General features: G+C 38.5%; 1 protein-coding gene across 1 annotated transcript in view; it reads left to right on the top strand.

Moving 5' to 3' along the window:
- The first annotated feature begins 6,639 nt into the window (after window positions 1–6,639).
- Window positions 6,640–15,967, top strand: part of FGF12 (fibroblast growth factor 12) — a 395,684-nt gene continuing 386,356 nt past the window's right edge. Inside the window, exons 1-2 of the mRNA XM_075268556.1 lie at window positions 6,640–6,749; window positions 6,848–6,984. Coding sequence (XP_075124657.1) covers window positions 6,972–6,984 — 13 coding nt within the window. The 5' untranslated portion in view covers window positions 6,640–6,749; window positions 6,848–6,971. The remainder of the gene's footprint in view (window positions 6,750–6,847; window positions 6,985–15,967) is intronic.

The following is a 15,967-nucleotide window of genomic DNA, read 5'->3' as shown; positions in this document are numbered from 1 at the left end:
TCCAGAAGCTGCACGCATCTTGTTGTGAGCGAAATTGTGTTACCTAGCTGGTTGTGATTATCAATTTCTGTAAAACACGCAGTGGAAAAAACCTTAATGCATTGCTGCTGTGGTTTTTCCCACAGCCCTTTTTTTGCTGTGGCCAGCTACATGGGGCCTTAGTCACACTGCATTTTACATTACCTGCAAAGTGGAGGGGATTCTGGCTAGTCCCATCTACACATTGTAAAAAAAAAATCTGCAGCGGAAATGTGATTTAAAAAATGCTTGTGTTTATGTAAAAACAGCATTTTCATCTCCATGGAGGAAGTGAACCCTTGTCTTGAGGAACAGACATGGAACAGATTTTACCCATATTTCTTGTATGGTGTCTTCTGTCATCATGAGTGTTCCCTGCCATCCTAATATAAATTATGGCTCTGCTTAGTATATGGGTTATACACATTTCTAATATTAATACCTGTCTTTAGAATAGGCCAGAAATATGACATCAATTACACCAGCTGTATTAAAACAGCATGTATACTTGCAATATTAACATGGTGGGAGCTCTGTTCATCAACTATACAATGTGCACTGCTGCATTACCTAAAACCATCATTGTACATTGTATGGCGAGCCAGCAGTTCGGCTGTCAGAACCCTGTAGATGTAAGACACTGCTTTCTCTTGCTGATTAGGCTCTGATGAATGAATTCAGGCAGTAGGGTGTCTATCGCTGCGGACTATATGTCTGTATCTACCACAGAATCTGTGGCAAGATTGAGCAGGATGCTATTTCAGCATCCAAGTTTGACCTCTACCTGTCTTTCATAACAATAGGAGGCAGAATCAGAACGGAATTTGTCACTGATTTTGAGGCAGAATTTACCTCTACATGCCCTCAAATACCACTTTAAGTCTCATACAGGTTAATGCCGCGCACAGTAATGCTGTCACTGCTCCATCCAGTATAATGGCCCCATTACTGCCCCCATACAGTATAATGGTTCCTATACAATATAGTGGCACCCATACAATATAATGGCCCTCATAATAAGATAAAATAATCTTTTAATAGTCTCATCATGGGGAAATTGAGTGTTTTACAACAACATAGATAATACAATATACAGATACAAAAGCTCCAAGGTAGAGACCTTGCAGAAATAGAAGTCACAGATAATAATAATAATAATAATAATAATAATAATAATAATAATATGACTCCATATAATGGCCGCAATACAGTATAATGTCCCCAAATAGTGCTCCCTCTCCCTTATAATGTGCCCCATCCAATGATTAATCATGTACTTACATGCATACTTCTTGGCTTGCTTGGCAGCCATGCTCCTCTCCTGCACTGGGTGTACTGCTGCAGTGTCATGTGCACTAAAGGTAGGATGGAGCAGGAGGGGCTCTTAGCAGTTTTGGGGCTCTCCTTTGTACCTTTGTTAAGAATAGGTCATCCTTCCTATAGAGATAAGCCTGAGAACACGGATCACACATAGAAATAACACATAATAAAACCTACATATAATTTGAAGATTCTGTTATATTAAGTGGAACTATACAACACAAGTCTTGAGGTTTCCATTGTGCAAAAATGCCTGGAAAGCAAAAGAAAAATAAAAACTTAAATGCAAGGCTTGTGAGATTAAAGATTCATTGTATGCTATGTGAAAAGCCAAAAAGACGTACTGAAAATGATCTTTATTCTGCAAATATAGTAGAAGCACAGCTTTTTCTAATGCTGTTCAATGGAATAGAAAATGTAGTTCTTGTTTTTCATTTAACACTTGTTTGGTTGAATTTTTTTGTGGCCTCTGACTGCGGCAAAGTGTCATGTATCAGTGTCATGTATCAGCTGAATCATGAAGCATAGTGTGAACTTGGTCTATTAGTGACGGATTGTAATTTGCCATTTTTTAGAGTAGGAAGCTCAACCCTGTTAGTTGTCACTTTGGAAATGATTCTGAAATACTGACAATTCAATGTTATTTTGTTAGCATAAATTACTTTATAAAGGGGCTCTGTATTTATAAGAGCTCCCTAATCTGTAGTAAATAGCTAGATAACCATACCTACAATGAACCTTTATTAAGTATATATATATATATATATATATATATATATACTGTATATATATATATATGAGAGAGAGAGAGAGAGAGAGAGACCTTATAGTCTATATAGACTCTCCAGTAGCTGTGTCACATCACATACCAGTGAGGATGTCCCTAGAAAGACTTGTAGGAGTGTAAGATAATCACATTACTTTCTCTGTATTATTTACCCGTTGCTCTCTCACTATATCTCCTCCTACTTCACATACATTGCTTTCATCTTTTTGATTAAAAAAAGATTTATTTTCTAGCATGGTTATGCTTTGGCTTCTACTATTACTGGACAGACCATTGCAGCCATTTCAGAGCTTAAATCCAGCCATACAGCTTCATTAGCTTGTGGCTAGCTTATTCCTCCTCCCCATACACATGAACACCCAGTTTATCTGTGGGTTACAGTCAGAAGATTCCCAAGCACATAAAATAGTTCTGTGGTCCTGCCGACATTGCAGGGTTAGATCAATTTTGCTGTTATGGGTATTGGCAGGGTTGTAGCTTGAGGGTGCAAAAGAGGCAGGTGCCCCCACTATCTGGAGTTCTGGAGAGATGTCAACAAGTCACTTTACCTTGGTCAAAGCATTTAATAAGACGGGTTCAGTTAGAAAACTGTACTTTTGCCATGGGTACAAAACAGGTTAACTCTAGCTCTCATACGGGTATTGGGTACTTATTATAGCACCAGATTCATTAAAGGTAAATTTTCAATAAATGAAGCCATTCTAAAGGCTAAGCGTGCTAGAAGTTGCATGTGACAAGGTTTGGAGTAGTACAAGATAAGCTAGTATCATAACGAGGATTGGTTTATGTAATAGGGCGAGCAAGGTCTAAGCTATAACAGGTGGGGTATATCAGGATTTAGCATCAATTTCACTTGAAATTTAGTAGCTCTTTTTTCTGTAAATCAATGTTATACAAATGAATGAATGAAGGAAATCACTTACACAAGTAAACAAGGGAACAACATTAGCATATGAATATACAGGATTTCTGCATTTTATATTGAAATATTAGATATCCTATTGTTTTTGTCGCACCCACATATTCTACTCTGCTGGATAGAAGTCATTTTCTTCATCCCTGTCCACAGTAGGTCTCCTAGAGAAAGCCAATGGTGTCTCCAGAACGGATACCTGAATACAGTAGTCCTGTTCAGAAGGTAACCTATAGTGATATCATGAGGCACTGTACTAAATAATACTCTGTTCTACATTCATATTAATTTGTATAATTGTTACATTTTATGTATCATATTATATACTACTAATATTATAAATGTGAAAGTTTGTGTGTTTGGATGTTTGTTACTCAATCATGCAAAAACGGCTGAACGGATTTGAATGAAATTTGGCAAACACATACACTACTTTTTATCCCGGTAAATGACATGGCTTCACGACTGTTATGAATTTATGTCCATATACTATATTACACTGCTCTTGCAGCAGCCTTATCTCAGGTTCTGATAAAGCCAGGTCTGTTATCTCTCTGTGTAAACACTCAGCTAACCCTCAGTCCATTCTGTACACACATTTGCATATTATCTAATCTGCTCTAGGCAGTGCTGACACACTGAATGGGAAACACCTTTAATCCAAATTGGCAGTTTGCTACTTTTAAACATATTGGAAAAAGCAACATCTAATTTGTTGAATAAATTCTAAAACATTGACAGCTATGAACATAAGTCAAAAGAGTTCTCCTCAAGCGGAGCTGACGGACATTATTGGTGCCAACAACATGCTCATTATATGATGTCCCAGCGAGCTGCTGAGAAGCCGGAACAATCACAGGCAAAGCACAAGGAATGAGTTCAGTGGCAGGCCAGCTTAACAGCTGCCGAAACGCTGGAGCAAGCAGATCATAGACGCCAACACCACGCTCATTATGTGGTGTCCCATCGAGCTGCTGAGATGTTGGAACAATCACAGGCACGGTGTCAGGAACAAGTTCAGAAGCAGGACAGCTTAAGAGCTGATGAAACGCTGGAGCAGGCAAACCATCAACGGCAGCAATTTGCTGAATATAGGCGGATCATCGATGCCAACAACACGCAGATGAAGTCGCAGGCAGAGGCTAGTACATAATATGATAACCTAGCACTGCCGTTCTCTTCAAGTAACATGTCAGGATAAATTGTTACCCATGCCTTGCTGTCTAATTGATTCCTGTGTTGTGCTGGACAAAATCTGCTTTGATCAGTCAAAATGAAAGGAGGGATATACTTCCTGTATTTACTTGTACATTTCATTGGCTGTATATTAACCCTTAATAAATGACAGCAATCTGGACTGAAAGGAACCCTCCAGTTCCCAATAGCAATGTCACAATGAAGACATAAAGTATAGTTTTAATATCTGGTATTTGTCATGCTCATGTACAGTATCTGTTCTACTCATTTTCACTTCCTCTTCATTTCTGTAAAATGTCCCCCTTCCCCCCACTCAGACTATTATAGTGCACTATGTTTACTAGTCTACTCCACATGAAGATAGATGGAATTACTGCATTCATTCAAAATCCATGTGCTAATAGGTTTAGAGTTTGCCAAACATCAACATCATACTGGTATTCATTGGGAGGATCTCCCGACATATACCCTAATATATACATGTGGCTGATGCCACTGTATACAATAAATTTTCTGTATTGGAACCTTTATATAGAATAGTACAGTTTATTCTATACAGCAGAAAAAAAAGTTGTACAGACAATGTAAGCTTAAAGGTCATCCTTTCAGTTTAATAGAGAGATATGGATGCTATTGATATCTACACCAGGATCCTTTGAGGTGGATCCAGCAAATATAAAAAGCAAGTGCTGTGTAGAAGCCTTAGGTGTGTCATACAGCTGCGCACATGCACAATTTTGCATCCAGTAGTACTTTTTATACTAAAAAAGAAAAGATACTTTTGCACTCATGCTTTTATAGTATTCCAGGATTCCTGGTACTTGTTATTCTCGTCTTTTGAATCATAGGAGACAGTCACCCTACAACTCCAGACAAGGGGATAAGTATATACAGAAGGAAAATAATAGGAAACAATGGAACTATAACCAAACTGTAGATTCAGGATGTCTTACTCCAAGGCTACATTTACACATTCCTCTGTAATGCATTTTTTGATGACATTTTTGAGCCAAAGCCAAAAGTGCATACAACAGAAAGGGAAGGTATATAGGAAAGACTGGTACTTATTCCATTCTGGCTTTGGCTTAAAAAAAATTGAATGAAAAACTAAATGTCAGCTAGACTTGTAGCAGTATCCCATTACACTCAAGCTAAACTGTATAGATCATGCTGCCAGCTTAAAACGACCATTTACCCTTAAATATATTTACTGAAGGAAAAGAGTTTAAAGGGGTTGTCTGCTCCAATTGCTGCTGGTCTGAGTCCGGGCACCATAGCAAACTTCTATCTTCTACCTCATATGATGTCCTAATAAAGTACATAGTCAGGTGTTGTCATCATGTGACATCTTCACGTGATAACTCCTTTAAGAGTTAAATGAGTGACGTCTGGAGCAAATGTGACAATAATCCATGCTCACCATTATTATCGCATACACAAAATTAGTGAGACATTAAGACTTTATGCACATGTCTGAGTGTGCCACCCAAGGGGGCATCTGATGGTCTGTTCCTATGAAAATAGAGCAGGACCTATCCTGTTCCGTTTTATAGGTACAGAACAAATTGGAAACTCCAGTAGAGGTAAGTGAATAGTCAAATGCATTCAGATGATACTGAAATGTCACTCACCACTGCAAAATCAGCCAAACTCAGAGGGGTCTAGGATTCAGCATTGTGAATAATAGTTGAGTTTAAAACAGGGAAAGCGTATACTTGTGGAGGGAATGTTGACATTTTTTCCCATATGGATGCCCCAGTAACAGCAGAAAACTGCTAAATAAAAAAGTGTAAATGTTTCCCAAGGATCTTTTATGACCTCTAGGAGGACATATTATGTAACATATAAAGAAGTAAAAAGAATTAAAATACACATAAAAAACACTGTCCATGTCATATATCCAATAGAATAAAGTACTATATATTGAAAACTGATTGTTTGTTTTTTTTAACCTGTATACTTTACACATAATCTATCTATCTATCTATCTATCTATCTATCTATCTATCTATCTATCTATATTCTTAAAAGGGTTTTAAAAACAACCCAATGTGTCACAGCAAAAAAATTATCCTGGAAGTCAAAAATATAAAAGTTAAGGTTGCTAAAACACCAGGTGTGCAAAATCACTAAAAAGTAACTGGACATTTTGGTCATTAAGGAGTTAAGAATTAAGACACCTTACATCTTACATGCCCAGGTAATGTAGGCCACTCATATACTATAGCATATGCCATATGCAGTGAGTGACAGACTACAAGTGTAGGTATAGGTGCCCCTGTGCAGCAGGAGATCCAGGCCATTTTTTCCCTATGATCTTAGTGACTAAATGCTACAGCACTATTTCCCAGGAAGGCTTGTGTAATGCTAGCAATAGGGGAGACCAGCAGACATGCGCAGTGGAGGCCAGTGCTATTCATCTTGTACATAGCCAGGCTGTAGTGGGCTGATCTGGCACTACACCTGCAGCACCACAGTCAGTGGACAGCTCCGCTCTGCAGCAGCACGACCCAGGTAACAGGCGCCCTTCTCATGTAGCATTCCTGCTCCAGCCCTTCTCCTCCTCCTCCTCCTCCTCCTCCTCACCAATGTCATCTGATGGTTGATTGCAGATCAAGAGCTGCAGGGACCTCTAACCACAGCAACATCCACAAGAAGGCTGCAAGGAGGATTCTGCAGAGGAATAGCACAGCTTACAAGTTCCCACAACTTCCAGGCACTTGATAAAGGGCAGCAATGGAAACCAAAGGTAGGAGCCCCTCTTACCTAGTGAACATGTGTGGTCTGGGTAGGGAATACAGCTGGAGACTGCAATGCTGTGGGGAAGCGTGCTACTGCTGCCGCTGCTGGTCGATCATACACATCCCATTGCAGTAGTGCTGGGATATATTCTATCTATTTATGATGTCAGCTTCATCCAGAGGGATCCTCCAGCATCTGACATGTATCTGCCTGTGTCTGCCTGTGTCATTGGGATGTGTGCTAGGCGAGGCACGGCTCACACAGGAGATGCTGCTGGATTGTGCATCATTAATATATGCAGTATGTCTGGGCAGGGTGCTCAGCCTCTTACATTCAGGCTTAGGCTGCACACACTGTGCAAGGCAGCACTATATAGATAAAAGTTCTCTGCTTGTCTGCTAAATATCACAGAAAAGGTGGCAGCAATGCAGAAAACACAACTTTTAATCAATAATGTAGTAAAGGGTCAGACCTTCTGGAGACCTATCAATAGGTACACTTATATTTTCCTAAGGTATGGAAAACATAGGTCATGTTCACATTCAGCATCTTTGTTACTAATCGCAAACACTAGTCTAAAGAGTTAAAAACATGGACACATTAAAAAATAGAGAGTGGAGGTCACTATAGGACAAAGTATCAATAGTTACATCCTAATAACACCATGATAAGGGGTCATGAGGCGGTAACAGTATTAGTGCCAAAGGTAATTTTATAGAAAGATAGATACAGCAACATATGCACACCTCAAAAATAATGGTATGGCATTTACCTAATATAGCATAGTAGTACAATCAAGTCAGTAGTTACATAGTAATATGATTATATATATGCAGGATGATATACAGTATTTAATAACAAGCTATAGTTATCCATTTTACAATAAAGCATGCCATCCCAGCGGCTAGTCTGTGGCACTTGCCCTAAATCAACTCTAAAATTCCTTCCTATGCATTTTGTTTTGCTATTTGTGGACTCATCAGGGGAACAGAGTTAATGGACTACAGATAAACCCAAGTAATGAAAACAGCTTAGAAATGTAGTATTATAACTAGTCCTAAGACTACTGGGTATGAACAGTGCTGTGGTACCAAGTACTGTGCAGAAAATCTGGTATCCACATGGTTTTCTAAATACACTTAAGAGGCCCACTCTACCCTCAAGTGCCCCACCCAACCAGAGATGTCAAGGGTTATGATGGTTAATTCTTTATACAAGTTCAAGTAAGACCTAGATGTCTTTCTTAAAATAAATAAATAGCACAAGTTATTATTGTGTTTGCCTTATTTGAAGTAGGAAAATATTTTTTCCCTTTATGTGGGAGGACTGGCTTTGACCTCATATATTGTGTCTTCCTCCGGAACAACCATATAGGACTATACTGTACGTTACTCCCTAACTGTCCATGGAAGGCCCCTTTGTATTGTAAAGCTGTACCATGCTCAATGAACATGGTCCACAGGATCGTATGGCAAGGTAACAATAGTCAAGTAGCAATACAGTTAAATAAAGGCATAGTAAGTATAGCAATAAGAGGATGCCGCCCCACAGAAAGTAAATCTAACCTCTAGATCTCATGTCCCTGCTGACTTCTCAGGTTGGAACAAAGTCATGAGGGTGGAGTTGCCTCCTTGAGTGTATTTAAGGCACCACACAGATGCTGGATTTTAGATGCCATATTTATTGCACATGATGCCACTGCATAGTTTTATTATACTAGTTTTAGCTGCTTTCATTGCTTTGGTCTATGCCTAGTCTATCCAACTAATGCATTCACAAACAGAGTGATAAAATACTTAGAGGGCATTTTATGGTTGATTTAAGGCAGTTGCCAGAGATGGCTGCTGGTAAGAGTCAACCTTTTTTGGAGGTAGCCCTGTGTACCAGACTGGCCAACAGTTTCTCTGGACACGGTTCAGCAGTCAACTTCCAGAGATTGTATTTAATGGAAATGGTACAGACAGCCCCTTTCTGTTTCAGTTATTATTTGACTTAGGACTGACTCAGAATCTGGTCTTGCTGCTTTGGTAAAGCCAGTGCACGTGTCACCTATCCAACAGTCTGTGGATTTATGCAGCTTATTGTTTTGTTTTTTTTACTGTTGATGACATTTTACTATATTATTTATTGAAACTTATGTTTTACTTATTACTGAGACCTTCTCTGTAACACTTGCCTTTTATAGGTGCTGTGCTATTTTATGACCTATGATTTGGGCCTTTTCTATAATATTTGTAAATAACCTTGATCCTATGAGACCTCACTGCCTCTAGTTCAGCCAGTGCCACCAGGGTAAGATTGACTAGATGGCACATAACATATTAATCCTTAGTGGCTCATAGGTGCAACTTGCCTGCAGTATAGATGATAATGATAATACTATACACGGACTGGATATAGTCGTAGGTTGGATAACAACGAGGTAGCTAGAAAAAAAGGCAATAGCCCCTCAGGCCTATGTTTTTTCTTGGGAAGGTATTCCTTACATTTTGGATAGGCAAAATCATGGTTTGTTCTCAGCTGAATGGTTTTACTCGCTCGTTTTGCATATGGCATAGTTTTATATTTACAGTATATATTTGTATATGAGTTAACTAGGAACACTGATAATTCTCATAGATATGTTTGGTATGTCAGTAAAGACAATATAATCCCAAAAACTTGCAGTAAAAGTTCTTCTCTGAGATATGACTTTCTGCATTAGTATTAGACATTGTGAGTCCTGAAGGTCACACACTGAATACTGAAAGATGATAAATGTTCATATCAGAAGGAAAAATCATGCACCATCACTATAATGTGACTTGCAGCATCACTATAATGTGACTTCACTATTGGACACAATAATAAAGAGCTGCTAGGCTTTCACTAGTGATTTTCTATATCCAGCCAAGCCCATTTAGTAATGAAGTAGATTTTGCTACAGTTCAATACTCACTACTGCATAGGGAATTCTACATGCAAGTATAATGCTTTCTGTGTATATGCTTACCCTCTCAGTATATGCTGTCCTCCATCATCAATTAATCTGTCATTTATGATTGGTCAATAACATAAAAGCATGCCAAAACTTTAATGTCTCTGACCTGACTCCTATACATATATTTACATGCTGTGATCAAAATGTGATGCTGGCTTCTAAGGATAAAGAACCTATTTAATTGACTGTAGAGGAAATTTAATACAGAGTGTGTATGACTTGCCATACCTTGAAGATTTATTATAGTAGAGCAGGGAGAGGGGGTTGTGAGATCTGCTACACTGCAATATATTCCAAGAATTTCTTAATACGTAACTAATGATTTATGTATTCATCAGAATGACTATAATGACTCCCCTGTTCTAGAATTATTTTTAGATACATTAGACTGATATACTGTAAGGTAGGATATATATATTTATATAGTGAATTATTTAGGAAAAACTGTAATTTAGCAGCCAACAGATCATGAAGAAGCTGTTAATAATACTACTAGTTATATATCTTATACATTCCCTAATTTTACAGGACTCTCTGATCACATCAAACACACATTTAGTATGGATGAAAAAACTGCTATATGGTAAAAGTCATTTAAATTTGGGGACCAGCTAAATGTAGTGGTTTTGAAGAGTCTAATATACAAAATTTTTAATATTAACATTGAAAACTTGGGCACACTATCAGGAGGAATGTTTTGTATAAATGAACATGGCCATCTCTCTGTTTCTAAAACACTGCAAAAATGTGGCATAAAGCATGTTAGACAGCATTTTGCTTAGTAGGGGCCCTTGTCCCGTCTGTGGAGAACAATACGCACGTGGGATGTATTTCCTGGATTGAACTCGGCTGTGTGTATAGGAGTCACTGCATCATGGTGAGTTATGATATAATGAGCTCTTAAATGCCCATATCGCTACAACAATGAACTGACATAATACTATCAGTTCATTACTGTAGAAATCAGACTGTTCAGGAGCTCACTTTATCATAACTGACTATGATGCAATGACTTCTATGTGCATGGATCAGTACTATGGCTCACACACATACCTTTTTCCTTGAACGCGGTCATATGAAAGGGCCCTAGACCTCCCATATTATGTTTGAAACTTCCTGTGCAGAAAGGCTATGATTGTTCAGAAAGTCGCGTCCCTGTAGAAGTAGCTGAATGGTTCAGTGTTACAATGAAATATTTTTACCTCCTCCTTTTAATTTTGAAAGTACAAAGCTCAGTTGGAATCCAGTTGTTCCATCACACTACCCCCTCAGAATAGGAAGCTGATACATGAGGATGCCGCAGCTCTGGGTTTTGAGGTTGTTTAGAGCTGAGTAGTGCCAGCGTCTTTGAATCAATGCCTGCAAAAACAGACAGAATGAAATGCATTGGGTCTGTTCTTGTGATAACAGTATATGAGGCCTTGTAGACACACTAAGATTTTGATAGATTTTTGTATAGGAAGGAAGCCTAGTTTTAGTCTAATATGTAGACTTCCCTTTTCCACAACAGTTAAAAGTTTATATCAATACAGTACTGAATACCATATTATCTGAAATCCCTATGTAAAGTGAAGCAAGCAATGACGTGAAAACAGAAACAATGCACTTAAATTAATATATCTTATGTACTATAAGAAAAAACTTGGCAGCATGGTGGCTCATTGGTTAGCACTGCAGCTTTGCAGCGCTGGAGACCTGGATGCAAATCTAACCAAGGACAACATCTGCAAGGAGTTTGTATGTTCTCCCTGTGTTTGCGTGAGTTTCCTGCCACACTCCAAAGACATACTGTAACATCTCTGCCTGTTCGGGCCTCTGCGCCACCCTCTGCTCGCATGCTGCGGCGCCGGAGGCGTGTGCAGTTTGACAATTTGCTTAAGGTTTTTAGTTGCACTGTGTGAACACGGCTCTGTCCTTAATTGGATTTGCACCACACCCGTCTTCTGCCAAGGTTACCTCTGTTCATTAAGTGGTTAATCTGTCTTGCCTGTGATTGACAGCTTTTCTTCCTGTCAGGTTCTGGGCGGGTTCTTCCTTCCCTATTTAGTCTTGGCTCACAGTCACACTGGTGCCGGTTATTGCCCTTGCTTTCTGGTATCGCTTGCTGTTATTTACTTGTATTATTATCCTTGACCTCTGGCTTCCTACTGACTATTCTCTTGACTCCGATTTGGCACTGCATCGCTCTCTTGTTACCGAACCCTGGCTAGCTGACCTCCCTTTGTTGTTGTGCGTCTTGTCTGCGTTTTGTGTTTCACGTATTCAGGGAGGGTTTGTCCTCGTGGTTGTCGCCTATCACCTAGGATAGGGTCTGGCAATAGGAAGGGAAAGTGGGGGGCTTCAGTTTAGGGCTCACTGTCCCTTGTGTCCCTCCCTTCAGGGTTCACCAGCAGCTTCTGGGGAATTATCATCTGCTGTTCCCTAACACATACTGATAGGGGAAAAAAATAAATAAAAAGAAATAACTTTATGGGATTCAGCCTCTCCTAAGAGCTGCAATAAAATTTGCAGCATGATTTATGACAACAAACTGCATAAATGAATAGTACAGTATGTGTACATTAGGAATAACCCTTTTTCTAGCCATTATATGAGCTGCACTCTGCATTTGTAGCAGATGTCTCTGCTGAAGATTCTGTCTTTACTTCTGTCTCAGAGCTGGTGACAAACAAAGTAGACGGGAATTTGCTCTATAACATTATTTTTACTCAAAAGAGAAATGGCTTGTATCTATGTAGCAGGGGCTGGTGCAAGCCCGGACCTCAGAGGTATTTGTGATGATGTGGTAAAATATTCCATTATAGTTTTCTTGACATGACAATATTTTCCAGGATTTGTTCATCAATTACAGATGTGCTTTGTTGGACAGGTTGCAGTTAGGGCTACTGTAAAATGGGAACTTTTTATTTATTTCTAGATTTTTTTTTTAATTTAAAAGGAAATGCTAAATGTGATGCAATACAAAATGACACCAATATAATAGACATAATACACTGAACTATTGTTCTAGTGTTGAACTGACTATATCATTATTATTTAAAAATATATTGTAAAAATGGTTTAACCTAACATATTAGATGGGAATTCCACTCATGTGGTTATGAGTAGTATAGTGAGGAGCATGCACTGTATGTGTGCAGTACCGATTAACTTTCTGAGATTATTAAATACCTATGTCGGTCTAAATGATCTGAAATGATGTCATCACAACCCAGAACCTATTATTATTATTATTATTATTATTATTATTATTTTTTACCCTTCTCTGTATAACAAATTTGTTTTGATGCTGCCAGGGCTTACTGTGGGTGGGATTCAAAACATGAAGGAGTAAACTTCCTGTAGTTCCTCTTCCTCTTGTGATTGATATCTTATGTGTGAGGCAGAGCCCTAAATATCATTTCTTCCTAATGTGGTTAGCAATTTATCACTTTTATGTCACTTATTATAAAAGTTGATATTATTTAACTAGGGAAGATCAGGTGTCAAATAGATTGCTCTTTTAAGAAAATTCATCTAAGAACATTTGTTGGTACAGATGTTTTACTGCAATTTTTCCGCTCAGTAATGTCTTTGTATGATGCTATTGCACATGTTCATTGCATTCAATAAATGGAAGCTCTGCATCAATAGTTTCCTACATGCATGATAGTTGATTAAGGATAAGAAAGTGTCTGGAAAAGTCTAGGAGAAGCACATATTTCTGAGGCCAGGGCCCCACGTTGTGAAAACGCAGCACTTCAGGTGCAGTGGTAATGCAGTAGCTAAAAAGGCTGTGTTCATCATCTGCAAAGTGGATGGGATTCTGTCTAATCCCATCCACACATTGCAGAAAAAAATATTCAGTGGAAATGCTTCTATTTCAAAATCTGTTGAGTTTTTGTAAATCACAGCATGTCAATTATACCTATGGAAACACTAGCATTTTCCATGTAAGTATATTAGAAGCAGGAAGTCCACAGAGGAAAAATCTGCAAACTTTCCGTGAAAAGCGCTGTGAAAAAACACAATGTGTTTCCGCTGCTTTTTTTTTTTTTTTTCTTAACACTTTTTGGCTGCTTCTCCCTATGTGGGGCCTTACCCTGAAGTTATTTTTTCCCCACAAAGCATGGATTAACCCATTTCATGCCAGTACAACAGTATTTATACCACATAATTCCATTTTGTAATCTAAACCCTATGTTTTCCAGAAGATGCATTAATATGATGTATCTCTGTGTGAAGGTTGTGGGCAGTCTCGTACATTAAAGGGGTTTTTCCATTAACATAACTATAGTCCAATCTGTAGACAAATGAAATATTTTTTTTTTACATTTTTCAGAGTTTTAAAGATTTCTCTAATAATGTTAGTGGTGACAGTCTATTGTCTTGGCCATTTGTCAGTGGATAAGACCATGAAATTTCTATAGGACCTGTCAATAACCCAGCCATGACTTTCTTATTGTGAACAGGTTACTTGCATGATAAGATAACTCGACCACAATAAATAAACCATGACTGGGTTTCTGACTAGTGTCAGACCATTGAAACTTCCTGCATACATGGTCTACGGGTCAAGACAGAAGACTGTGACCACTGAGATTGCTAGAGAAAATCTCTAAACCTGCAAGATATTGAACTACTTATATTTGCAAAAATAACCCCTTAAAGTATTATAAATCTTGGCAGTCAGTGACCTTAAAGCTGAGGCTACTTGTTGCAGAAAAGCTATGGTTTTTGTTGCAGGTATTGCTGTGTTTTTGAGCTAAAACCAGGAGTGAATGTAGCAGAAGCAAGAAGTAGAAGTTATTCCTTATGAAGCCAGTCTTGGCATTGGGTCAAAAACAGCAGCAAAATCTGCAACAGAAAATGCTTTTCTAAAATGAGTGTCTTTAGTCTAAGATTGGAATAGTTTGTAGTTCTCTTCTATTACAGAAATTTGTAGAATAAAAGGTCATACTGTCCTGGCATATTTTCTGACCACTTTCACCCCCTCCACCAACTCTTTGCATCCTTTAGTAAGTGCTCCTGTACTGTTTCTAGTGCAGTTGGAATTTTTACTTGAGTCCCCTTTACTTGGGCTGTCAGCAGCAGATCGATGGGAGTGTCTGTTGTCAGACCCCCAACAATCTGATAATGATGATGACCTGTCCTTAAGATATGTGAATAGTTTCCCATCTGGGACCCTTTTGAGGGAAAGAGGTTTCTCTGCCTATCAGCACCATTAAAATCCTTGTACTCAGGTACCATTACAGCCTATTCTTTCCTATGGAAAGAATGGTTTTATGCACCCTACACTCCTGTTATTAACAGACATTTTGGTGAAAATTTACTAACACTATCTTAATTTTAGATATTGTAATCTTAAACAAACAGTCTTAAACTGTTTGATAAACCTGGTATATGTTTAGACCATCTATTTTAATATTACTTATTAGTTGCTTATATAACCAAAAAAAAAAAAATGCACCAAACGTTTGCCACATGGTGTAGCAATCTACACCATACAAGCTTCATGTCACACACCTTACCACAAAGCCTAATTTCTTTACTATACAAGTCATAAAAGCAGGAATGAAGTAACGGGGCACAGCAGAAGCACAAGCCCTGGATGCTACTTACAACTCTGCATAAAAGTGTCTACAACACTGCAAAAATGTGGCACAAAGCATGTTAGACAGTTTTTTTTTTTTTTTTTTGGAGCATTTTGCTTAATAGGGGCCCTTGCATGCTATCCAGTCAAGTCTGTGGGAAATGGTGCGTGTGGGCTATATTTCCCGGACTGAACTCAGCTGTATGCATAGGAGTCACTGCATCATGATGAGTTATGATACAATAAGCTCCCAAATGGCCCAATCGCTCCAACAATGAACTGACATAATACTATCAGTCCATTACTGTAGTGATCAGGCTGTTCAGGAGCTCACTGTATCATAACTGACTATGATGCAATTACTTCTATGTGCATGGATCAGTACTATGGTTCACACACACATACCTTTTTCATTGAATTTGGTCATGTGAAAGGGCC

This window comes from Leptodactylus fuscus, chromosome 3, assembly GCF_031893055.1.
Source record: "Leptodactylus fuscus isolate aLepFus1 chromosome 3, aLepFus1.hap2, whole genome shotgun sequence".
NCBI classification, from domain to species: Eukaryota; Metazoa; Chordata; class Amphibia; order Anura; family Leptodactylidae; genus Leptodactylus; species Leptodactylus fuscus.
Note: the sequence above shows the minus strand (reverse complement) of the source record. Positions and strands in the feature narration are given on the sequence as shown.